Source organism: Haliotis rubra, unplaced genomic scaffold (assembly GCF_003918875.1).
Source record: "Haliotis rubra isolate DU_JTF1 unplaced genomic scaffold, ASM391887v1 Scf515, whole genome shotgun sequence".
Classification (NCBI taxonomy): Eukaryota; Metazoa; Mollusca; class Gastropoda; order Lepetellida; family Haliotidae; genus Haliotis; species Haliotis rubra.
In genome coordinates, this window is record NW_025767208.1 from 600,401 (window position 1) to 625,956 (window position 25,556).

Consider the following 25,556-nt stretch of genomic DNA (forward strand, 5'->3'; position numbering starts at 1 on the left):
CAAGAGTGAAGTACTACAGCACAGAACAGACTTATATACATGAACAGGGATTAAGGGGATGCACGTTGTTTTGGGGTCCATAATCTGTTGTTTATGGACGCGCATTCTGTCCCTCAAGCACTCCGTTTGTCCAGAGTATTCTTCATGACACCCTTGGCAAATAATAACATAAATAATATGTTTTGCGGAGCAGTCCATGTTAGAGCGTACATGAAATAATTGTTTCCTGTTTTTGAACTTTATACATGAAGTTTCAAGTATATATTCACAAGTTCCTCAATTTACCCGTTTACATTTTGAGACACTGAATTCTGTAGGTTTAATACATGAGTCGAATGTGGCACGTGTCAATATGTGTTTTAAGGTACGGCTTCGGCGTTTACTCTTTATCATTGTTACATTAGCCATAATTCGATTCATTTTCATATCAGCATATATTTATGTATATGTATATATGTATAAAAACAAGCAAAGCAATTTATCATTTCTCCCCCATGAACTTGCTACTGGCATGGCCAATACGACATTGACTTATGTTGGTTACCAAGCCAGTTATCAAATACTGGTAACACAGTGGCTGATACTGCAGTCAAAGCAACACATAACAAATTTGTGATACTACTTCAAATCCCTCACATTGGCTGTTATATTTGGGATCTGATGCTAAACAAGTGGGACACAAAAGTATGACTGTATAAATAGGTTAAATGTAATCAAACCGGTTATCGACTTTTACCTACATGGGTTGTCAGTCCAGGTGGTGAAAAGGTCATTATGTTAGTCCATTATTGACATGTTTTATAATCTAAATATATTACTGATTAATGCTAGATCGAGCGGTGGGTAGCCTTTGCTAAAGCGTTCGCTCGTCACGCCGAAGGCCCGAGTTAGATTCCCCACATGAATACAATGTGTTAAGCCCTTTTCTGGTGTATTCCGCCATGATATTGCTGGAACATTGCTAAAAACGGCGTAAGACCATACTCACTCACTCATACAGTTTCCGACAATGATTAAATGGTTGGTGGAGGATTGTATCAAAGACCATATGTTACTGCGAATTTTCCAATCTCAGACTAAAAGGCCGCAGTCACAGTATGACTGAAGTACTGCCGTGCCGAGTCAGGCAATACATACGTTTTCGCGCATGACTTCCTCAAAAATGGGTCATGGATGGTCTAGTTTTCGGAGCCGCCCCGTCCTCCTGAGAGTGTACGTAAGTCCCAAAACTCTCAAAGTAAATTTCAAACTTACCAGGATTTGAAGCGTAGATTTTGTGATTTTAATTATGGCTAAATGTGACTACAATCGCCGGCTGCTTAAGGGATGATGTAAATCCAACTAGGGTCCATGTAGGTAGCAAAGGTACTGTAAGTGCCCATGGTCCATAGTATGGTGATCAGCCTTCAGTTGCTGGTGATCTATAGCCCGTCCTTATATTGTACTATTGTCTCTCGTGATATATTTTTATGATAGCGTACTAGTTTTAAATTAAGAGTTGTGATATTCTGGTAGTTTCACTGTCCTTGATGACAGGTTTTTACGTTATAAATTTATTGATGTGATATGGCTGCAATATTGCCGATGTGACGATACGTTTTAACTCACTCACTCACTCACTCTGAGCCGCCCCAATGGCGTCCTATAGGGGCGTCAGCAAAATAGACCATCCTGAACCCATTCTGTAATCCAGAGATCGATAACCACATTCACCCTGATTATGTTTTAATGTGTGTCTGCACCATAACCTTGCTAGTAAACTTTACCAAACTAGTAATCAACTGAGGTTTACATTAATCAGGAACTGTTGTTTTACGGTATTTGGAGGATTTGGCAAACGGAATGACCAGTTCATTTGTAGTATTCAGGAAAAATAAATGCTAGCTGGCCTTTCAATGTACCCCAGATTACCAACACTATTAATGTATCAAATAAGAAACTTCCCTGTCGCTATTTTCCTCAAATGCATAATCCTGGTTCCTGCGGTTACGAGTCTGAGTGAGTATGCTTTTACGTTGCCTTTAGCAATATTTCAGCAACATCACTGCGGGGGAAACCAGAAATGGGTTTTACACATTTTCCCCATATTGGGAATCGAGAATCGAACAAGGCGTGACGAGCGATCGCTTTAACCACTATGCTATTACGCACACATACACGCATGAATGCACGCACGCACACACACATCCTGTGCTCGACGTGTCATTTAAATAATTCTTGGTATGTTTTTTCCGTAAGATACATCCAAGAAAACTATGACAGAACAAGAAAGAGAAGTCTGTTTGTCGGAACTTGTCGGAGATAAAAAGGTTTGTGGATAATAATCATTAATTGAACTCACTGTATGCGTTGTTCAGCTGTCCATTAAATCCCTCGCGGATAGCATCAATGTTAGAAAAAAGTGTCATTCTTTTTGAGATTACAGGTTCACTTCAGACTTCTCTTCAGTATAGCAACCCAGGTGGCGTTACTTTTGAAGTATTTGTAACAGCTAATAAAATGAATTATGTTTCTTCGAAACGGAGGACTAGAAATAGTCGTTTACCAAGTCACGGTATTATACAGTATGTCATTTGTCAATCACCCCACAACACACGGCTGTCTGATCTCAAATGGATCAACATATGAATGAAGTATTTTATATGGTTGCAGGCAGAAAGTACAAATCAGGAGAATGTGGAACAAAGGAAGCCACAATGGTCCAACAAGTTCCAGGGTATCATTGCAGTGCTTGGCTACTCCGTGGGTCTTGGTAACCTCTTGAGATTTCCTTATGTCTGTCAAAAAAACCGGGGAGGTAGGTCCAGTGAATTTTGATAAATGTTTATTAGACAAGGAAATGTTTCGCATCAATTGTATATATACTACCCATCAAAAGTTTAGACTCACTTAAAACACTCACTACATGTTAATATGTATATATATATGTGGTTTCCAAAATCTAGTTTAGGACAGCTGACTGAAGTAAATGGCTATATTTACACTAGTGAGTCCAAAGTTTTCATGAGTAGTATATACTAAAACTACAGTTATTACGAACCCAACGGGGCCATTTATTGTAGACCGCTATGAACATTTCAACTAAGGTATCCAGGAAGCGCCCGGTACAAATAAAATTAATACATTTCCTAATACCCATCAGTTCGTTACAAGCGTATTCGTTATGAACATATTTTTTGTACTTCCAGTAACATTAAACAACGGAGTGGCGATGCAAAATGTAATGTTAAATGTAATCAAATACAACAGTAATGGTAACAGCAATACACACTGACACAAATATTTACCTTGTGGCAACAGTGGTCCAACATTGGCCTAGGTTAAATATCCGGGTGAAAGCAGCAATGGTAATAGAAATAAACTCCAAGAGAATAATATTCACTGTGTAGCAGCTGTTACAGTGGTTGGACTTCCGACATTGGCCAAGGCTTGATATCTGGGGTGAAAAATAATCTGTACACAATCACTGGTGTTGGTGTAATAAGAGATGTAAGAGACATGCGCATGTCCATCTATATAGTCTATATAACATCCTGAAACTAATACACTATGCTGAATTAGTCTATGGCGGTTGAATGAATTGTATCCTTTACCCCAAAGACACCAAATAAGGAAACGTTCAAACCACAGCTTACATTAGGTAGTAATAAATTCCTGATAACACATTATAGTTTAAACACATTATTACCTTTGAGGGCAAACATATCGGGGTTCATATTTTTCATACGATGCCCTAGGCCAAAATATCACTTTAAGAGGAAGTGTTCCATGTCAAGCCTCGATAAGGAACTACTTTTTTCATTCATAAAAGTTTACTATGCTTCACTACGTTCATTCACAGATTGGCATTTCGGAAATAACGTCACCTGGAATTTCGCTTGCAATATTGTTGTTATTAAAACAAGGTTGTTCAATTGGGTATAGTTTTCAATAAAATACGTAAAACAATAAATCACTTACATACTTGTTTCATCGATTGATTTAGACGACAAGTTAAACAAACAATGTGGCTGCCCGATCGTTTTTTCTGCTGTCAATCACATTCAATGATCTTGTCAAGATCGATGGAAATTAGTTGGAAGAGTAGAAAGTGTAACCCAACCGCTTGGGACATTTCATGTGTATAATGTGCGAACCGGAACAGGGGGGAGGGAAACAAGTTTCGGTTATAAACAAAATATCATATTCGTAATACTAACATTTCAGCACTTGAGTCGTAAACGTGGATTGAACTGGACACTCGTATAATATCCTCTTGAAAACGTCTCTCACAAGGTGGTATCATGTTTTTGTTTGTTTGTTTGCTGTTTAACATCGCACTCAGCAATATCCCAGGTGTATGTGGGCAGGCTGTAAATAACCGGGTCTGGACAAGGCAATCCAGTGATTAACAGCATGAGCACCAATACACGTTACTCGGGATACGATGATATGTGTCAACCAAGTCAGCGACCACCCTATCCTGTTAGTCGTCTCTTATGACAAGCATGGGTTGCTGAATATCAGTTCTTACCCGAATCTTCAGGGGTCATTATGAACCTTTACTCAGTCTTAACAGAAACAATGTAATCTAATTACAACATAATGTAACAATGCGGTACGAAACCATTGAACATTATTCATAAGAAATCGAGTGTTCAATTTGAGATAAATGAACATGTAAATCATGTAAGCATACAGCCGACTGTCGATGAAAAGGCGATACAGAATTGTCAAATATTTTTTGTAAACCTGGAATGCTTTACAGGTATGAGTAAAAACATGCTTCTATTGCACAGCTTGTGTTAAGTACAGGATACATCACAATATAGTAAGTTACGATTGAAAAGTGTTGCATCATTGTTTCTTTCAAAGGGGCGTTCCTGATTCCCTACGTCATCTCAACAGCTGTGTTGGCAATCCCGCTCTTCATCCTGGAGGTTGCTCTTGGTCAGTTTTCTGCTAAAGGACCTATTAAGATTTGGTCAATATGTCCACTCATGAAAGGTAATAGCAAGTATATGTGTCAGCAAAGAATTTACTTTATATTAGCGTTTGTGATTCGCGAGGACACAATGTATCTCTAATGCCAAACATTTCAAATATGCTGAAAGATCAACATAGATTTTAAAATGAATACCTTGTTTTCATCGCTATATGGCTGTAATATGTGAACTTTTAACTCACTAACGCTAAAAGATACCAATTGTTTGATCATGGTCGTTTTCTTGGTGAATTCAATATGCAAGATCAACGTTTAACGACATACAATAACCAAACAATGAACAACATGCAACGATTAACAAATATATAGACATAAAACACACGGTTGTTTGTGTATTGACATGTATAGTTTTAACCACAAGGCCCATGTATGTTTTAACATGTGTTGATGGTTGCACTCGCTTTCACGTCACATGTAAATATGAAATAGAATGTGTCTGTCTATGAGTGATTTATGTTTATGTTTAGGTCTTGGATTTTGCATACTGACAGTTAGCTGTATCATTGTCCTCTACAACAGTGTGGTGTTTTCCTGGGGCGTCTACTACATCTACAGCTCCTTCTCGAACGTCTTGCCCTGGACTACCTGTGGCAACCCCTGGAACACGCCACAGTGTGTCGTGGTAGGCGACACTGGCGTTAATAGTTCAGTATACATGAAACCGACTAATGCCAATGACACAACTATAACAGCAAGCATTGGATATGCAACTTTTAACAGAAGTGCACAAACTTCAAGTGTGTTTGGACATACATCAACAGAGGAGTTCTGGCAGTGAGTCATGTTATATGCAGTGCATTAATAACATAGGACAGTCATCAGCAAATCTATTTTACCCTTTGTTTGACCATGTGCACAAGCCATTAAAGTAAGGCACTATTTTGTTTTGATTGATGTAAGATCTACATGTATCGTAACGCGCATACGCACACACACGCGTATATATTGGCCATTCCCTACGTGATGTTGCCACTCGCGTCATACATACTGTCATGTGTCATAACGTCACCAAATTATAAGGGGTTTATAAGATGACGTCTTCAAGGTGTTGTTATATCTACCTGAATTTTTTTTAGTGCTGAATGATTGTTTATGCTTAATCTCTGGCTAAACCTACGACAACCGCCAGTCCTCATGGTTCCTAGTATGGTGTCCTTACCTATGTTGCTGGGGTCCTCTAACCCCAGTGTTATGTATCGGTGCCAAATACTCAGTTTTTATATTCTATGAGTCGTTTCAAGAAAAATATGTGATATATTGTTGGTTATAGTTCTCTCTATCGATGACAGTTTTTAAAAGTTAACATACATGTATATCTGTACAACTATATAACTTGATCAAATGACAATATGGCTGTAAATACTGCCGACGTGACTTAAAGTAACCTCACTCACTCACATCGTCCCCAGGAACAAGGCTCTCGGTGTTTCGTCAGGGATAGATGACCTCGGATCTATACAGCCTCATCTCGTCATCTGCTGGTTCATCGCATGTGTTGCTGTTTTCCTATGCGTCATGAACGGGATCAAATCCCTTGGAAAGGTGACAATTATTAGTTAATATTAAATACAGTAAGTATGTAAAATATGTTCCGTTTCCATCAGAGGGGTAATTTTAACGCGCAATGTTGATTTGAGTGAGTATTGAACTTTTAATGTCTTCAGACAATACAGGAACAACAATTGTCAGCCAAGAAAAACATTTTACAGCTACTGGCAGAGAAACAGAGCGCATGTATATGACTTATATTGTGCAACCTCTGATGGCTGTAAAAGGAAGTAATTTGGACTGCCAAAGCAGGGATTTACGGTTACCTCATTTGCAGTCAAACCTAATATTGCTAATCACAACTTATGTATATTATACACACCTAATTATGAATCAGAAAAACACCAACTGAAACCTTAAGGTACATCTATGTTTCTAAACAATTTTGTTAACTCTGCTTGTTCTCCTGGTCTTATATATTATCTTGCATCTATGTGCAGGTGGTGTATGTGACAGCATTGATGCCGTATGTCCTATTGCTAGTGTTGCTGGTGAGGTCGTGCATGATGCCGGGTGCTGTGGATGGTGTTCTGTTTTACCTGACTCCAGACTTCACGCGTCTGCAGCATCCTCAGGTCCATAGGCGTCATATCTTTTTGACAGTTGCTAGTCAGTGAAGAATCCTGCCTTTTGAATGGTATCACGTAAAAGGAAAAGAAACCAAAACTTACAGTCGTCCCGGCTGGCGCTATTTTAATTAGCCCACGTTATCACCGGATTGATTAATCACTGTTATCCTGCACAGAGCATTTGTTACAAATGTTTTGTATGAAGGTTTACTATAGCAGACGGAATATACGTAACTGACAAAAACAACATACTATACGTAATATGATTAGCCGGTAAAACGCTGATTGATCGTTCATTGTTATCCAATGAAATTTACTTTTTTAAAGAGCTGTGGATATCAAACATATCTTACATGTAGCTGACAGGTGAGACATGACACCGATATGTAGGGGCGGTGGGGTAGCCTAGTGGTTAAAGCGTTCGCTTGTCACGCTGACGACCCGGGTTCCACACATGGGTACAAATGTGTGAAGCTCTTTCCCCGCCGTAATATTGCTTGAATATTGCTAAAAGCGGCGTAAAATTAAACTCACTCACCGATGTGAAACAGCTGAAATTACGCGGTCAGTTGAGAGACGAATGGGTTACAATAACCCGCAAAACTGAGATTTGTTACCTATCACAATTGTTGCAAAGACACGTGTTATCAAACAAGTTTCTTTGTACAGCTTTAGATGCATAGGATATTGTTCCTGTTAGTGGATATTCACAGATGTACTCCTCGACTATGGTAACTGCCTGACATGATTCATATACATGTAAATTCTTTTGGTAGTTACAATATTGACATTTTGTTTTCGTTCAGCGGCTGCTATGAGGCCTCACTGGTTACTGTCCTATAAATGAAATTTATCAGACAATGGCAAGCAATTATTCTAAAAGTGCTCGTTTTGATATCTGGATATCTAGTAAAACCTAGTGAACGTTGCGGTCATGGCATTTATATTTTTTGAATTTATAGTATTGAAGGTTTATTCAACCAAAGCACAGGTAGATAACCACAGTCTCACACCCATTTCGGAAGTGACGTCATTTGTTCTAAGCAACTTAGTTTGATTTTATGTAGACGTGTGCGGTAGTTGACTAATATATTAGTTCTTTTGAACATATACAAATTGTGTATCTCTGCAGGTGTGGTTGGAAGCCCTGATGCAAGTGTTCTTTTCTGTTGGTCCTGCGTGGGGCACCATTATTGTCATGGCAAGCCACAATTCCTTTCACTCGAATCTCATAAGGTATGTTTTGCAGTTTTGTTTATTGTCTTCCATTCAACTTGCAACCCAAGCTAAAGGGAATAGTTATATGGATATACAACATATTTATTCCAGTAGATGCGATGTTGTTTCGGTCAAGATGCTAACACTGTTATCACTTGCTTGAATTTGAACATCCATAGAACTATTCCTTTGTTTGCTCATGTGAGTACTGAATGTGGGCGACATTCTCTTACAGAGACTCCATCATCGTGGGCGTTATAGGCGAGTTGACAAGTGTGTTTGCTGGTTTCGTTGTCTTTGCAACATTCGGGTTCCTGGCTCATAGTTTACAACAACCTGTGGCTGACGTTGTAACCTCGGGTAAGTCGGTTACTGTTGAAGTAATGAATAGTTTTCATTCAGTAATTTAGCAGTGTTGAATTGTCTCAATGCAGTACTTACAGTAATGAAATATATCAGTGTGGTAATTACAGCAATGACATGTCTCAATGATAATGAAATATACAGCAATGACATGACATGTCTCAATGCAGTACTTACAGTCATGAAATATACAGTAATTATGATGTCTACAGTAATGAAAGTATATGGTAATTACAGTCAATGAGTTGTCTCAATATCAGTATAATTACAGTAATGAATACATACAATAATATGTCTCAGTAAATTACATAATCTCAATGTAGTACATACAGTAATGAATACTATTATCTAAATTCATTATCAACAGAATTCAATTATTTTAATTCAGTAGGCAAAGGTAAGTCCCCATGCTCCCTAGTATGGTGATCAACCTTCAGTTGTTGGCGATCTATAGCCCCTTTTTTATATTGCATTGTCTTTCATAGTTAAGATATTTTAAGGTTTCATACTATATATTTTGCAATTATCTCTGTGATATTCTTGTTATTTTTACTGTCCTTCGCAGACAGATTTTTATAATTTACCATAATTTATTATGAGGTTATAACTTGTTTTTAGTCACGATATGCCTGAAATGGTGTATTCCCAGAGTGGCCCCTCTGTCTATTACGTAACAACCAAAGTCCGGGGCAATCCGTTAAGAAGGTGTAAACGTGGGGGCCAGTGTGGGACAACTTGTTAGTTGTCAAAACAAAGATTTAATCTGCCACTGTGAGTAGAAGACAGTAGTAATAATCTGCTACTGTGAGTAGAAGACAGTAGCAGTAATCTGCTACTATGAGTAGAAGGTGGCGGCTGATGCTGTTAAGAAGGTGTGAACGTATGATATGTGACTTGTGATATGACTTGTGTGTTGACTTGTTGCTCCCCCTCAAAGTGAGGATGTATTGATATGTAAATGTAAAGCCATGAATAATGTAAATGTACCGTGAAACACTTTTTGGGTTGTTGTTTCTTTTTCATCAGAGATCTTTCAAAGCATCACACCTCCCTAATTAGTGCAACACAATTGGTAATTAAGCTGATTGGATTAAGAGGGGCCAGTGTGGGAACACTTAAGTGTTTGGAGGCCACTCTGGGAAGGGTCGTTAACAAGGCGTGAAAACTCAGGGGCCACTGTGGGAAGAGCCGCTCCGGGAATAAATCGCCTGAAATATTGCCGATATGACTTAAAATCTTAAATCACTCACTCACTTCATGCAGTAGTGAATCGTCTGAATGCAGTAGTTGAAGTAAAGTCACCCCTTAATACAGTAAATACAAAAATACATTGCCGCCGTTGCATGACAGGAAGCAATTTATTCAAAATCTGTGAGTGGCGAAATAAGACATGAAATATCCAGGGTATCACTGATATTCGATGTCCTCTGAAAAAGTTTCACATTTTTTTCGCATTTTATACCCAATGGAATTATTTTCTAAGGATAATCGCATTAATTTATGATGGGACCATCTAATGTCATACGAAAATGCAATGTTCATATCGATCATGTAGATCCTGCAATGTCATGAAAATATTTCAATCATGTAGATCCTGCAATGTCATGAAAATATTTCAATCATGTAGATCCTGCAATGTCATGAAAATATTTCAATCATGTAGATCCTGCAATGTCATGAAAATATTTCAATCATGTAGATCCTGCAATGTCATGAAAATATTTCAATCATGTAGATCCTGCAATGTCATGAAAATATTTCAATCATGTAGATCCTGCAATGTCATGAAAATATTTCAATCATGTAGATCCTGCAATGTCATTTTAATATTTTAATCATGTGAGATCCTGCAATGTCATGAAAATATTTCAATCATGTAGATCCTGCAATGTCATGAAAATATTTCAATCATGTAGATCCTGCAATGTCATGAAAATATTTCAATCACGTAGATCCTGCAATGTCATGAAAATATTTCAATCATGTAGATCCTGCAATGTCATGAAAATATTTCAATCATGTAGATCCTGCAATGTCATGAAAATATTTCAATCATGTAGATCCTGCAATGTCATGAAAATATTTCAATCATGTAGATCCTGCAATGTCATGAGAATATTTTAATCATGTGGGACTGTACGTCTACCTTGAAGATGTTTGTTACAGCATTTTGTACGATGTCGAATTGGTGTGAGTTTTGACTTGCAATGCCATGAAAATATTTTAATCATGTAGATTCTGAAATGTCATGAGAATATTTTAATCATATAGGTCCTGGCATTGGATTTATTGTGTACCCAGGGGCAGTGTCATTACTGCCGTTTCCTCAACTATGGTCCGTACTATTCTTTACAACACTGCTGATGATAGTGGTTGACTCAACGGTAAATATAGTAAAATATGCCTTTTCTTAATCATAACAAATAGCTGTATATGGTTAGGAATCACCATCAGATAATGAGCATACCTAATAATGAAGTATGTTATGTAGTGAAATACCATATGTGATTATGCAGTTAACTCGCAAATATTTAATTCAACACATAACATACGGATCACAAAACACAAGGCATACATCACGTGTCTTATACATTTATGTAAGGTGACAAAGTCGGTTGTCTTTCATTCCTTCAATCTATCTATCCCATTTCCAGTCGAAGTATTTTCGTCATCTGTGTTTTTAATCTTAAAATATATGTTCTTGGCAATTTTCCACAAAATCGCCAAAATCTGAAGGAATGATGTAAATCCAGCAAGGATCCAGCAGTTAGCAAAAGTACTGTAAGTCCCCATGGTACCTAATATGGTGATCTACCTTCAGTTGATGGCGATCTCCAGCACGTTTTAAATTCTGTCTCTGATATGCTATATGCTATTCACTGTCCTTCATTGACTCGTTTTTGATAAATTAAATGTATTTATTATGAATTTAGGATTTCTTTTAGTTACGGTATGGCTTAAATACTGCCGATGTGTCTGTAAAATTTAACTCACTCACTCACACAAAGTATCTATCCAATTTTCCTTGAAGTGTTTTGTCGTGCATAGTTGGCCCATGTTGAGACAGCTGTTGGTTGTATGGAAGATCTGCTTCCGAGGCGGTTCCACGTCAAGCATCTGCAGACTATCATGGCTGCTGTGTTCATGGGAGCCGTGAGCCTTGTCGGTCTTGTGTTCACAACTCATGTACGTATTATGCTTGTACTGACACTAATCATAAAATTTATGTCGCTTGCATTGGCATACACATTATACTTACCTCGACCGACAGAAACTGCTGTTACCCATTTTATAACGACGTCTTGTTGATACCAAATCACATTAGTCACGCCGAAGACCCGGGTTCGATTCCCCACATGGGTACAATGTGTGAAGCCCATTTCTGGTGTCCCCCCGCCGTGATATTGCTGGAAATTGCTAACAGTGGCGTAAAACGATACACACTCACTGACCAATTCACACTGAGCTTGTCATGTTGTTGACCTTTTATATAAGGCTTCCATCCCAAAATGCATGTTGATTAATAGGTACACAATCATGTCTGTTGATGGGAATATGCATTAAGATATTATATATTATGATACAAAACATTCGTAGAGACATAAGAACACATTTGCATTTACACCTTGCAGAAAGCAGAAGTATTGTGAGTCCCCACGGTCCCTAGTATGGTGACCTTACTTCCGTTGCTAGCCATCTCTTGCCACTTTTTATCTCGAATTGTTAATTGTTGGTATATGATAATAATTTTCTTTGATCTAGTTTTAACAAATTGGTGGTAATCTAGTAATTTCACTGTCCTTCGTTGGCAGGATTTTATAAATGATATGTAGTTATCATGAATTTCGATCTAGTTTTAGTTACGATATGGCTGAAATATTTCCGATGTGACTTAAAATCTTAACTAACTCACTTACACATTTGCATCCAGACAATAATGTAGCATATTACCACGCAAAAATATAATGGTTAATGTTCCGTATAAAAATCATATGTACGTTATATTCCTTTCCGACATGTAATATATATGGATTGGTATATCATGGAGCAGTTAATCGTCTTCTTCAACTGTTATTGTGGGCCTTCCTTATTGTCCTAATATAATTTGTAGGGACACACATTGTGTAACGGCGAGCTCACTTTGAATAAATTTTATAACAGTATTGTGGCCATGACTACTATTATATATGTATTATGTTCGTAATTAACTGTATTTTAGTGACATTTAAGTGTAATCGCACGTCAGTGTTGATATCGAAAATGGCTGCATAAACAAAATCGCTGGAAAAGATTAGTAATATCATTGTCTTACTTTGAAATATTTAAATAACCTAACGTATGAATAGAGACCCGATGTGCACGTCAGTGTTCAACATGTATATGTACCTATTCCAGGGCGGAGTATACGTGGTACAGCTGGTTGATTGGTATGTGGGTGCTGTGGCCTGCTTCGCCATTGCTGTACTCGAGTGTGTAGCTGTTGGCTGGTGTTACGGTAGGAAAAGTTACAAAATGCATTCTTATACATATATATTAATAGAAGCATCAAAACCCATTTACCTTACTATAAGTTTTATTATAACTACCAAATGGTTGTCTCCCTTTAACTGTAATTGTATACTTGCCTGTCATCCGTACTTTATAAGATGTACAAAGCTAAGGATTCGGAAAAGCTATAGGAAGTTATTACTTTCACAATCTTGTCAACATTACAGAAATTGCAAGGCAAATATAGCCTATTCCTGAACTCGTCATTCTTTTGACAAGATTGAATAAAGTGCATTACATCCTCCACAACAAAACATTTAGGTTTTCAAAACATTATGTACACGTTCAAACTTGTCTAGCAACCTCTCGCAACCGCAAACCCATTCACGCAGCCATTTTATGATTAACACAACTGAGTGAGTGAGTTAATATTTAACGTCACATCGGCAATATCTCAGCCATATCGTGACGAAAACAAGTTATATAACACAAAAATGAAAACATTGTGAAGAATTAAACCTGTCGACGATGGAAAGTAAAAATACTAGAGTATCACAGATATGAACATAAAACTAGCATGTAAAACTAAAACAGTGTAATTAAAGAAGACAATACAACATAAAACACGGGCTATAGATCGCCAACATCTGAAGGTAGATCACCATACTAGGAACCATGGGGACTTACAGTACTTTTGCTACCTGCATGGAGCCTAGCTGGATTTACACCATCCCTTCAGCCGCTGGCGATTGTAGGATAATTTAGCCGAAATTTAAAAGAACAAAAAAACGTTTAAAAACTTGGTACGTGAACATTTTACTTTGAAAGTGTTTGGGACTTACGTACCCTCTCAGGAGAACGATTAACCTGTTCAATGCAGCAAATAACCTTTGAAGTATTTCAACTACATACATACACCCGTTCACTATCTTCAAACTTAAACTAATTATATATAAATGATAATATGATTACACTCAAAAACATTCATATCATCGGGTTGAAAGTCGTGTCATGACAGTACACCGCCATACTGCTGTAATGTTAGCAAGTGCACCGTTTAGCAGGAAACAAATGCAACACATGTATGTATTCTGCAGAAATTGAAAACTCATATCGTTCAAATCATGCTTCTGTGTTGGGAATCCTGCATGAATTGAATCCAAATAAGTTGTAACTTTTTAGCCACTGGAAGGAGAGTTTATATATCTTCACTGGCTACCTTACTTGCGGGGGCTAATAACAAAGGGATTAACTGGTACGCCGACAAAATTTCTGTTCATATTTGTCTGACACGAATTATCAAACTGTATTTGACAGGTGCCGAGCGTTTCTCTGCTGATGTGCAAATGATGATTGGAAAACGCCTACCTGTGATCTACAAAGTTGTTTGTTTCATCATCGTCCCTGCTCTCCTGACTGTAGGTCTCATTTGTTTCTTATCGATTTATGCCATAAGAATCCATATATAACTCCTCAAGATCCGGGTTACAATTGGTCTTCAGCAACCCATGCTTGTCCTAAGAGGCGACTAACAGGATCGGGTGGTCATCCTCGCTGACTTACTTGGCACATGTCATCGTATCCAAATGGCGTAGATCTGTGCCCACGCAGTTGACAACTAGATTGTCTGGACAAGCCTGGATTCGTTAAAGAGCTGAGACTATTGGGATATTTCGGCGTTAAACAACAAACAACCAAAAATCACTTCAAATACATCTCTCACTTTGGTCAGTACTAAAGTAACTGTTACGTATACTGTACAACCATCCCTTCATATTTGCATCAAAGGAGTACAACTTGTTTTGTTTTCCTTTGAATTTGTTGTCTTCCAAATGAATGATTATAGCTTCTTAATATAACCTTCAAACATAGTATATGCATCAACAAGTGACCGAGTGTGATGTTCATCTTCATGTGTTTTTTCAGACGTATATGTATGTACTTCTGAATATATACAACTTGAGAATGTAGTTCGGAACTAAAATACTAGTATGTCATTGCAGATAGTTTTGGTTTTGACGTTGGCTTCATACAAGCCTCCAAGATACGGAGAGTACGATTACCCAACGTCGGCCATCGTCTTTGGATGGTTCATTGCTCTTGTGTCCGTAGTTCCTGTTCCAGTATTTATGGTCACACAGATACACAAGATGGAAGGATCCTTAGCACGGGTATATTTCCTTATAGAAACTGTTCATACTTTTAATATATCGTATGGAATGCAACTGAATCCTTACAAGTTATAAGTACTTTCTGTTGTGCTTGGTCTGGGGTTATTACACAGGTCCGAAACAATTGCTTTTCGTAAGTTGTGAATGAAATAAATGTGGTGGGATGTCGCAACTTTTAAACATTTCCAGGTAGCTGGACATTTGCCGTACAGCGGTAAACAACAAACATTGCGGAAGTTATGAAAAGCAGTTGAAGTAGCCAGGATTTCACAATACAAAGTTGCATTATGAAGACATGAAGTTTAGTGAGAAAACACCTTCGTTGTTGTTTCCGGATTACTTTTGTCCTGTCACAGAATCAGACACTTGATGCATGGGAAGACGTAGAACTGAAACGTCCATGTAACCTATTATTTTCGTTCTTATACATAAACATAGTATGTCTTCATGTTATTCCAACTTCTGAATGCCGTTAAACCATTCAGACATGATAGTGTGAAGAGTACAACGCTATTGACAGAAGGCATGTCTCATTTGCCCATGTTGGACATGTTTAATACACAAATTACCTGTATGTTAATTGTCCTGTAATATATCTTTATGTGATGCAACGTTATCACTTGATCTCTATAGTTTCTTAAGAAAAGTAATTGCATGCTTAGAAATATTACGGTAAACAGTGCATACACACACGTACAATATTTCGGTCGCCAGAGGTTTGAACCGGTTTTTCTTTAGGATTTCATGACTTCATTGTAAAAAAATCTAGAGACAATATAACGTTACATTCCAAGAATATGTTATCGATAAAGCGTCATACTTGTATGTGGTTCCTCTTGTTTGTGCAATGTCCTGATGTTTGAGGTGTTACCTTTGCTTGTGTGTATATCTGATGTTTCAGCGAATTAAAGCTTCCGTGATGCCCGCGCTTGAGTGGCTGAGATTAAGACGACAACATGGTCTGGAAGACAAGCAAGAGTCGATATCTGCGAAGGACAACTTCCTGTTTATGATCGGGCGATAATAACACGCACTAGACTGTATCAGGAACAGCTGTTTCGTATCTGTATATGTGTATCTGTCACCTTGCTTAGCATTTTTATTATCCCCCGCCGCGCGTTTAGCGCGAAGCGGGGGATATAGTATTAGGCTCCGTCCGTACGTACGTACGAATTGGAATATCTAAACACCGTTGTCTGGATTCTTTTCATATTTGGTACCTAGGTTCATCACAGTAAAAGAAAGGTTCCAGTCAGGTTTGGTGACCTTGACCTTCATTTTCAAGGAAATGGCGACACTTTGAAGATTTCAGAATGTAAAGCTGCATGTTAAGCTTGTCAGCGAGATACCTCAAGAATCATTCACTGGACTTTCTTCATATTTGACACCAAGCTTCATCTGGGAAGGTGCAAGGCCTAGTCGATTTTGGTGACCTTCGCATAACTTTCAAGGTCACGCGACATATCTCAAGAACAGTTCACTGGATTTTGATTTTATAATATGAGGCGTGGGATTATGTCACCTTAGTGTCTATGCTTGTGCTTATTTACGAAAGGAAGACTTAGTGATGAGTGGATGGTCGTGAATCTTGGCATGTACGTGTGACTTTAAATTTAACTCACTCACCCACTCACGTGACACGTATGTAATTCCGAATAGAAGCTGAAAACCGTAACTGCATATGTGTTGCCACCTTGCCTTTGTTAGTTTTCTTATTCATTGAAGGAATTAGTGAATTGACGGACACCTCTTGTTAAACTTAGCATTTGGTTATTTCCGATTAGAAGCTGCACACTGTACATGTGCTGACACCTTGCTGATTGTTTGTGTGCTTAGTCGTGGCTCGAGTGAGTGAGTTTAGTTTTACGCCGCTTTTAACAATGTTCCAGCAATATCACGGCAGGGGACACCACAAATGGGCTTCACACATTGTACCCATATGGGGAATCGAACCCGGGTCTTGAGGGTGACGAGCCAATGCTTTAACCATTAGGCTACCCCACCGCTCAGTCGTAGCTGGAAGTGGTCAATGGGTGGTTATTATCGTGAAACTTTGCATGTTGGAATGTCATTAGTTTATGTAATATAAGACGACGATAACATATAATAATGAATTATTTGTGCTGAAATAACAGTTTACTAATTATTTTTATGCCAGTTGCCTATATATCACCCTGAAGCTCCAGTATTAGATTAATTGTATGATTGCTATTGTCATTCTTCATGTGTAGAGGGCGTTTGTTTTTGTTTTTCTCTTGTCTGCAGTGTAGTAAGGTCCCATATCAGTTTTCAACATGTCAACACAAAACATTTAAACACCAACTTTCTAAACTGCACGTTGGCAAACAGACACGTATTATTACTTTCGACTAATATGGCGGCAGTGCTTCTTTATTGAGATGTAAATCTTGATGAAAGCTAAAACTGCATTATCATTAAATGTACTCGTTAAAAAGTAAGAACTTATCGTTATGTGTTGTATTACCATATTCATATCGATTAGGTTTGTTTGTTTTATCCTCAAGAGTCCCATATAGCTAGCTTCATTTCTTGTCTTACGTTCCCCTTAATTAACACATCGAGAGCAATGTAAATATATTATATGTTTTTAATTCTTAATCTTTTTAGTTTTAAACAAATCACCATGAACACATTTATGCTCTTGTTCACTCTAACACCTGCCACAAATATACTATTCACCATTAGGTGTTTAATTTCATGTGTGCATGAAATGGAAACTTCTTTCAGGTAAAATATAATCAGCCGAGATATCAAATATAAAGTGTACGCCAATATATTTCAAATTCTGTTCCAGTGTTCATTCCGCCACATATGTTTTGTTTTGGTATTTGTGCAAGGTGATCATAGTCTGTTAATTTCTAATAAATATTCTTGCGTCGCCTTTCATGAACGTTTGTGATTTTTATATGATCCTAAAATGTATGCCGTATGAGTGTTTTGTCCATATCTCCGTTGTTACGATTTGATTCAAAAGTTGAAACGAAATAGCTCACGACGAATCAGTCAGTAAGAAAAGTACGTGTGAAACCAACAGACAATAAAGAAATGTACTGCAATTAATGACTGTATTCAAAAATTAAGTAAGCATACAAATTCCTACAAATCACTACAAAGGTATCAATAGAGCAGTACAAATTCAAATACAAATACAATACAAGAACATTGATTGTAGCTATAAATACAAAAATGGTAATGTTCACATCTCAGCAACAGTAGTCCAACTAAGAAGAAAGAACTAGGCATAGAGTTTCCAGGGTATGATCGTCACATGCAATCCTGGGCTTCCTGTGGCTTCAAATAGCATCTCAAGCAGATGATTTAGGAATAAGTTCCTTGTAGACTTTTCCAGATCACTCTGTACAACAGATGATACATTGTTGCCACAACATGTAATAATGTCCTATAACAAAGTTTTGTGAAAAATGAATATTAGCAAAGTAGATATTTTGAAACATTTTTCCAGATCGGTTGCATGCTTCGATATTCAATTGTGCCAGATACAGGACATATCCCAGAGTGATACATTATGCTTAGGATCAACATCATATACTACAGAGTATAAACAAATATATAATAACTGGAATGCAGAACGTACACAGTCATGCCACGAGGTTATATTAGGTATCGCAATATAAAAGCGTTTTAGCAAGCTCCTTGTGAGTGAGTGAGTTTAGTGTTACGCCGCATTCAGCAATATTCTAGCTATATGGCAGCTCCTTGTGCTTGTAAGAAAGCTCCGTCAAGAAAAACTCATTTTAACTTTCTGAATGTCAGTGTTGGAGGATAATATCGCATGTAACACATCACTGCCGTTATTTTGGGATAAACAATATCATGCAGAGACTGTAATAACTCGGAGAAGCACCACTGACAAAATCATCTAAATTTCACTCAGATTATGAAGTATCAATAACCTAATTGATTTGCGAGAATTGTGCAATTAGCAAAATATATCATTAATAAGAAATCCTTCTTGCAAAATTAAGTCCTTTAAATGAAACACTGACATAATTTCCAGAGTTTCTTTTCCCTTTACAAAAAAAGAAGAAGTTTCTTTAGAGGATAGTCTAGACTGGGTATTCTCTTGCATAGACATTCTGTATACCGTATCTCTTCTAATGAGCGCCAAACCCGGCGCTTATTTGAGGCCCGGTGTTTTCTTCAAATTATTGCGCTTACTTGGTGTACCATTATTAATTGTTAATGAGCATTACGTCAAACTTAGGGACAATTCCTTTATAAATCTATTTTGGGGATCATGGGAGAATACATCTAAACGTACCCGGCGCCTATTTCTTAAATCGCTGCTTTCCACCCGGCGCTTATTAGAGTAAATACGGTATATATAATCGAAATACGTCATCACATTTTGTTGTTTAAACGAGTTCTTATGGTGTTTAGCAGATTTTCTCAGGAATCAGTCTAGGTTACTTGAGAGCAGATTTGTCTATATTATCCATTCAAGTCATTTAGGACCGCCTCCGTGGTGTAGTGGTTAGAGCGTCCGCCCGGAGAGCGGAAGGTCGCAGGTTCGATCCCGGTCGCGTCATACCAAAAGACGTTAAAATATGGTACTTGTTGGTCTCAGTCTGGCGCTTGGCATTAATGTGTACATCAAGGACTGGTCGGCTCGGAGTCAATATAATGTGTCTGAGTGGGGTATTCATGCTTAACTGCGGCATGGTATCTCAGTGAGCTAGCATTATAAAACCAGCTTAAGTCTGGGCTAGTACAAGCAGCCGCATATACACATACACACGCATGCACGTCGTCATATGAGTGAAATATTCTCAAGTACGACGTAAAACCCAATTTCACCTCACCTCACCTCAAGTCATTTAGTCATACTTCACTACCAATTCATATTGGTAGTCTTACTCTGTTAGACATTTATACTTTTGTAAATACTCCACTTCCCATCAATATCATTAGTCATTCCTCACTACCTATACATATCGGTAGTCGTTCTCTATTACCCATTTATACTTTTTGAAATACTCCACTAGTCATCTGTATCATTGGTCACACTACACTATCCATTCATATCGTGAGTCATATTATTGAGGCGTTCAACAACAAACCAACCAGCCAACCTTAGTCATAATCCACTTCCCCTTCATGTTATTGGAAAGGCTTCACTACCCATTCACATCATTGGTCATACTGCAATACCCATTCCCCCATGGTTAATCCATGTCAACATTCTGAACGGTTTTTTCAATTCTCTTTAATGATACACACATTGTTATTCCATTACTACACTTAATATAAAAAAAATAATATGTTTCTGAATTTGAATCAAATGGCAACGATACCGGGAGTAAATGAAAGGTATTAATTTAAGCATCTATAGCAGTGAAATAACCGAATATCTTTACTCTTACCTGTTTCATTCTTTCTAGTCTACTCTACTAACCATTTATACAATTGCAACTGACTTAAATACACAGTGTTTGACACATAGCGAACACTTACATGTCTATTCGTTGTAATGATGATTAACTACAGAGATCATGAGAACCATGAGATTTGTCTGGTTGACATTTGAGCGTGATGGGTAGGTGATGATGATGATGATGATGATGTTGATGATGATGATAGGCTCTTTATATAGCGCAAATATCCACGCAACTAGTACATGCTCAAGGCGCTTTAGTGTTCCCTTAATCAACGGATGTCTTTATCCTGGCATTCTTTTAACCATCTCAACTCCCTGGCGATTATTCAACTCATGCAGCCTGTTAGGCACAGCGAGTTATCACACAGCCTCATCCTCACAAGGTACCCATTTGCAGCTGGGTGAACTAGGACACATAGTCACAGTATTTCGTCCAATGATACTGCACGTTACTATACCCCCAACTAGGTGTATGCACGTGTTCGAATAACATATGTGGCCTCTGTTAATATTCCACCTTTACCAGGTTCCTGGATCAAACAATAAACATAGCTATGTTTACATACATTCGTTATATCAGAGGGAGCAACGGCATACTTTTCGCGTAGGTAACGAGATTTTAGATGACAGTTGACTAGGATAGAATGGAATTATTCCAATTATTTTGAGTTTCCTCTCTTACTTTTTCTACATCATGTACTACCAATGTTTATATTTTGCGGATATGTTCTAATTATAAAACTGACACAGGTTGTTATCAGAAATGGACAAATCACGTGGACGCTGCGATAGCTGAGTGGGTTAGACGGCTGAGTGTGTGGGTTCCAACCCAACAACATTACTAGGATCTGCACTTTACTGATAGAGAGAGTAATCCCAAATATAACATGAGTTACGATTGATTTTGGTTCATAAACATATGCTCAAGATGTAGTCGGAATCGTACAATGGATTATGCTTTCAGCAAACGTTTTACACAGTTATGGAAAGGAATTTGTGGGTTTATCATCAACAAGAAAACATATGATTATCTTAATTGCCATGCTTAACTCCATATTTTACACATTATCACGAACACAATCACTAAATTAATCAATTTTATGTTATAAAACCATTAACGTTTCAGTTCTCTGGGCTTCATGGTTTTAAAATAAAGTTTCTAAAGGATTAAAAGTTTGCCATTTTAACCATATTTAAAAGAAATGATTTAAATTATATTGTGAGGAACATGTGATATTCCCATAGCATTGCTACACGTGAATTAAATGTTCAAAAATTCTGATTCCTATATCTCGGAAATTGTTTTAGAATATTTTTTTAAATAGCATACCCACTTTTCTGGATCGCAATGAAAAATTCCCGAAGGGTCAGGCTCAGTCATTCTTTCAACCATTCTGAAACACAACAGTGTTTAAAATTCGCATGCACAGAACACGCATGTAGAGTACAAGCCTCGTTTAATATTTTTGGACATCGGTGTTAGAAATAACTAAAACTAGGTACTGGTAATTATATCCAAGGATGAATAAGCAATATCAATATCATCAATGTTTATGTAGAATGAACTATAAAAAAGTACCAATGCTTCATTTACAAACATACAATGCAGGTGCATCCTACTGCTGGTACTTTTGGTTACAAAATGTTATCACCTTCAAGGAAAATGAACGCTCAAGAATACAGTGCAGCACCACTTACACAATAGTCAAGTCTGGATAGGGATGCAAATGGAATGAGCATGTTTTTACTCCGCCTTTAGCAATGTTCACAAAACAAAATTACGATGGCGGACACTGGAAATGTTTTTGGTGTGACGAGCAGACACTTTAACCACTAGGTTATACCACCGCAAGCTTAATGTTGTTGATGGAGACCTGGGGAATTCAACGCATTCACATTCAAGCAGGCTTGTACATTAGTAGATGTACACTACATGGTGTATCAAACAATTATGACATAAATGTATTAAACAACAGATCGATAAATCAACGGGATGATTCGACTGTTATGACACAACGGTACGACGCATGTCTTTTATTAATTTTGTCACTCAAATTAGCATCATGACGTCACAGCTGACCTAATATCTCTATGACTTGACATTGCAGGTGCACTTGAATGCCAATTAAAGATTTTCTTTCGGAAATGAAAACTGCAGGTGCTGGGAGATCCAAAAGCTTGCCATTTACAGTTAATGGAACTGAGAGCTTATAAAAGAAGTAAAAAAAAAGAAAAAGAAACAAACAAAAACAACAAAATATAACTTAGAGGATTACAGATTGTATATACTAAAAACTTCATACAACTTGATTTGATTATATCAGGACCCGTTCAATAGAACGGATTCATTTACTACTCCTATGTTCGCATGCTTTGTTATAGCTTCATCATGAATAAGTTCACAGAAGTATGATAATTAATCTGCACATTAGAGTGAGAAAACTAAAATCCGGAATCATGTTCAACATCTGTTTGTGGGTATTTGCGTATGAGATATCAACGATAACAATTGAGCAACACACCTTAAAGTGTATTTTGCAAATGAAAGTATTATCAATTACCAGTTTTGCGTGTAGCACATTAATTACGTATAGCATACTATATTTTGACTAGCTAAACATATTTTAAAGTTTGTTATTATCACCCGCCGCGCGTTTAGCGCTAAGTGGGGGATATAGTATTAGACTCCGTCCGTACGAATTGGAATATCTTAAGAACCGTTCACTAGATTCTTTTCATATTTGGTACCTAGATTTATCACAATATAAGAAAGGTCACAAGGGGACTTTAACGTTTTACCTCCATGTTAAGCTATCTCAATTTTCAAGGTCATGGCGACACTTTGAAGATTTCAGCATGTTAACCTGCATGTTAAGCTATCTCAAGAACCTTTCTCTGGATTTTCTGCATATTGTGTCAAAGCTTTACCTAGGGAAGGCACAGGGCTCAGTCAACTTTGGTGACCTTCACATAATTTTCAAGGTCATGGCGACACTTTTATTATTTCATTATGTTAAATTGCATGTTAAGATAGTCAGCAAGATACCGCAAAATATATTCCCTGAATTTTCTTCATATTTGACACCAAGCTTCATCTAGGGAAAGCAAAGGGCCCAGTCAATTTTGGTGACATTCACGTAATTTTCAGGGTCACGACGATACTCTGAAGATTTCAGCATGTTAACCTGAATTGTCTGCAAGATATTTCAAGAACGGTTCACTGGATTTTCTTCATAGTCTTTCAAGACTTCCCTTGAATGTTTTTCAATAAGCAATTTCTTTAGTACTATTTTTGCATATTTCATACACTATGACATTCATGTCAAGGCGAAAGTCAGTCTTGAAAATATGTGTGTGTTTGAACAACTAAAGAGCAAGATATCAAGAGAAGTTGACTGTTCCTGTTTTTGTTGACATATAACTTCATCTTAAACATTCATTTCTTTTATAAGTCTGATTTGATAATTTGCGGCGGGGGATTATGTCACCTTAGTGGCAATGCTTGTTCAATTAACATTGAATGGAATTTATTTAGTGTGAGTGTTATACAGATGCTTGATATATGAAGACAAGAATGAACGTTGCAGTCACCAATGTCACCAATTCGGTCATGGATTGTTCCATACCCATTTCGGAAAGTATTTAACCTCTGCAGCTTCCGAGGTACATGTTTGTGAGGTAAACAGATTATTTGCTGATTAAACCATTAACTCCTTCAAATAAGTATGTCAGACCAGTCTCCAGTCAGATAAATACAAATTGATTGTTCTTTTTGGACGTAGGCGATCGGCCGAAGGTAGAGGATAGAGTTACAAAAGCAACAGGGAGTGAGTGAGTTTAGTTTTACGCCACACTCAGCAATATTCCAGCTATATGGCGGCGGTCTGTAAATAATCGAGTCTGGACCAGACAATCCAGTGATCAAAAGCATGAGCATCGATCTGCGCAATTGGGAACCGATGACATGTGTCAACCAAGTCAGCGAGCCTGACTACCCGATCCCGTTAGTCGCCTCTTACGACAAGCATGGGTTACTGAAGGTTCATGCTAACCCGGACCTTCAGGGTCAAAAGCAACTGCACATATCGTTATGGTAAGTTTCTTAGCTTTAATAACATGATATATTGACATGGAAAGAAAGCTTGTCTACAGAGAAGGATGTTGTATAAGAATTTCCTGTCAATACTGCCAATGGTAAAAAGATAATATTATTCTAAAGGAATGGTTATGGGATTGGAAGTTTGGGGTTGTATAATCGCTTAGTTTGACGTAGGTTGAGGTAAGGTGAAATAGGTTAGCATTCAAATAAACACTTGATTTGCCTAAGGGACACTTGGTGCAAACACTAGTAGATAGTGATTTATAAACAAATGCTCATGATATGGTTATGACTGGCCTTTAGTAGCAAATTCCTATAAAATACGTTAAAATATGAATAACGTGTACAGTCGTGTTAGATAATATTTACTGTGAATACACAATGCCATTTTGAAAGAGGTCCAATGTAACATTTGTTGTATTTGGGATTACACTTTCCCAGTGAATTACAGAATCCAGGACTTTTATTAGGTTGAGTCCTATCCGGGATTCGAACCCTCACTCTCAGAGGCAAATAATCGCCAGCTACTAAAGCCACGGTGGCTGAGTGGGTCAGGTGGCTGGCTTTGTGTGCTGTCGATTCGGCGGCTGACTCTGAGAGTGAGGGTTCGAATCCCAGATTACACATTTGTGAATTACATTATTTTATTAAAGTAGTCCGTGTTAATCTGACCTAACGTCATCACCATGGAACACCA

The 25,556-nt window shown here is 37.6% G+C and overlaps 1 protein-coding gene across 1 annotated transcript in view; it reads left to right on the forward strand.

The window, feature by feature from the left end:
• The window catches only part of LOC124292360 (sodium- and chloride-dependent glycine transporter 2-like), a 49,711-nt gene extending 33,266 nt beyond the window's left edge, over nucleotides 1-16,445 (forward strand). Inside the window, exons 2-13 of the mRNA XM_046729451.1 lie at nucleotides 2,653-2,797; nucleotides 4,855-4,986; nucleotides 5,452-5,758; nucleotides 6,394-6,526; nucleotides 8,234-8,337; nucleotides 8,555-8,679; nucleotides 10,954-11,066; nucleotides 11,731-11,868; nucleotides 13,078-13,177; nucleotides 14,488-14,588; nucleotides 15,174-15,341; nucleotides 16,243-16,445. Coding sequence (XP_046585407.1) covers nucleotides 2,653-2,797; nucleotides 4,855-4,986; nucleotides 5,452-5,758; nucleotides 6,394-6,526; nucleotides 8,234-8,337; nucleotides 8,555-8,679; nucleotides 10,954-11,066; nucleotides 11,731-11,868; nucleotides 13,078-13,177; nucleotides 14,488-14,588; nucleotides 15,174-15,341; nucleotides 16,243-16,365 — 1,689 coding nt within the window. The 3' untranslated portion in view covers nucleotides 16,366-16,445. The remainder of the gene's footprint in view (nucleotides 1-2,652; nucleotides 2,798-4,854; nucleotides 4,987-5,451; nucleotides 5,759-6,393; nucleotides 6,527-8,233; nucleotides 8,338-8,554; nucleotides 8,680-10,953; nucleotides 11,067-11,730; nucleotides 11,869-13,077; nucleotides 13,178-14,487; nucleotides 14,589-15,173; nucleotides 15,342-16,242) is intronic.
• The last annotated feature ends 9,111 nt before the right edge of the window (nucleotides 16,446-25,556 follow it).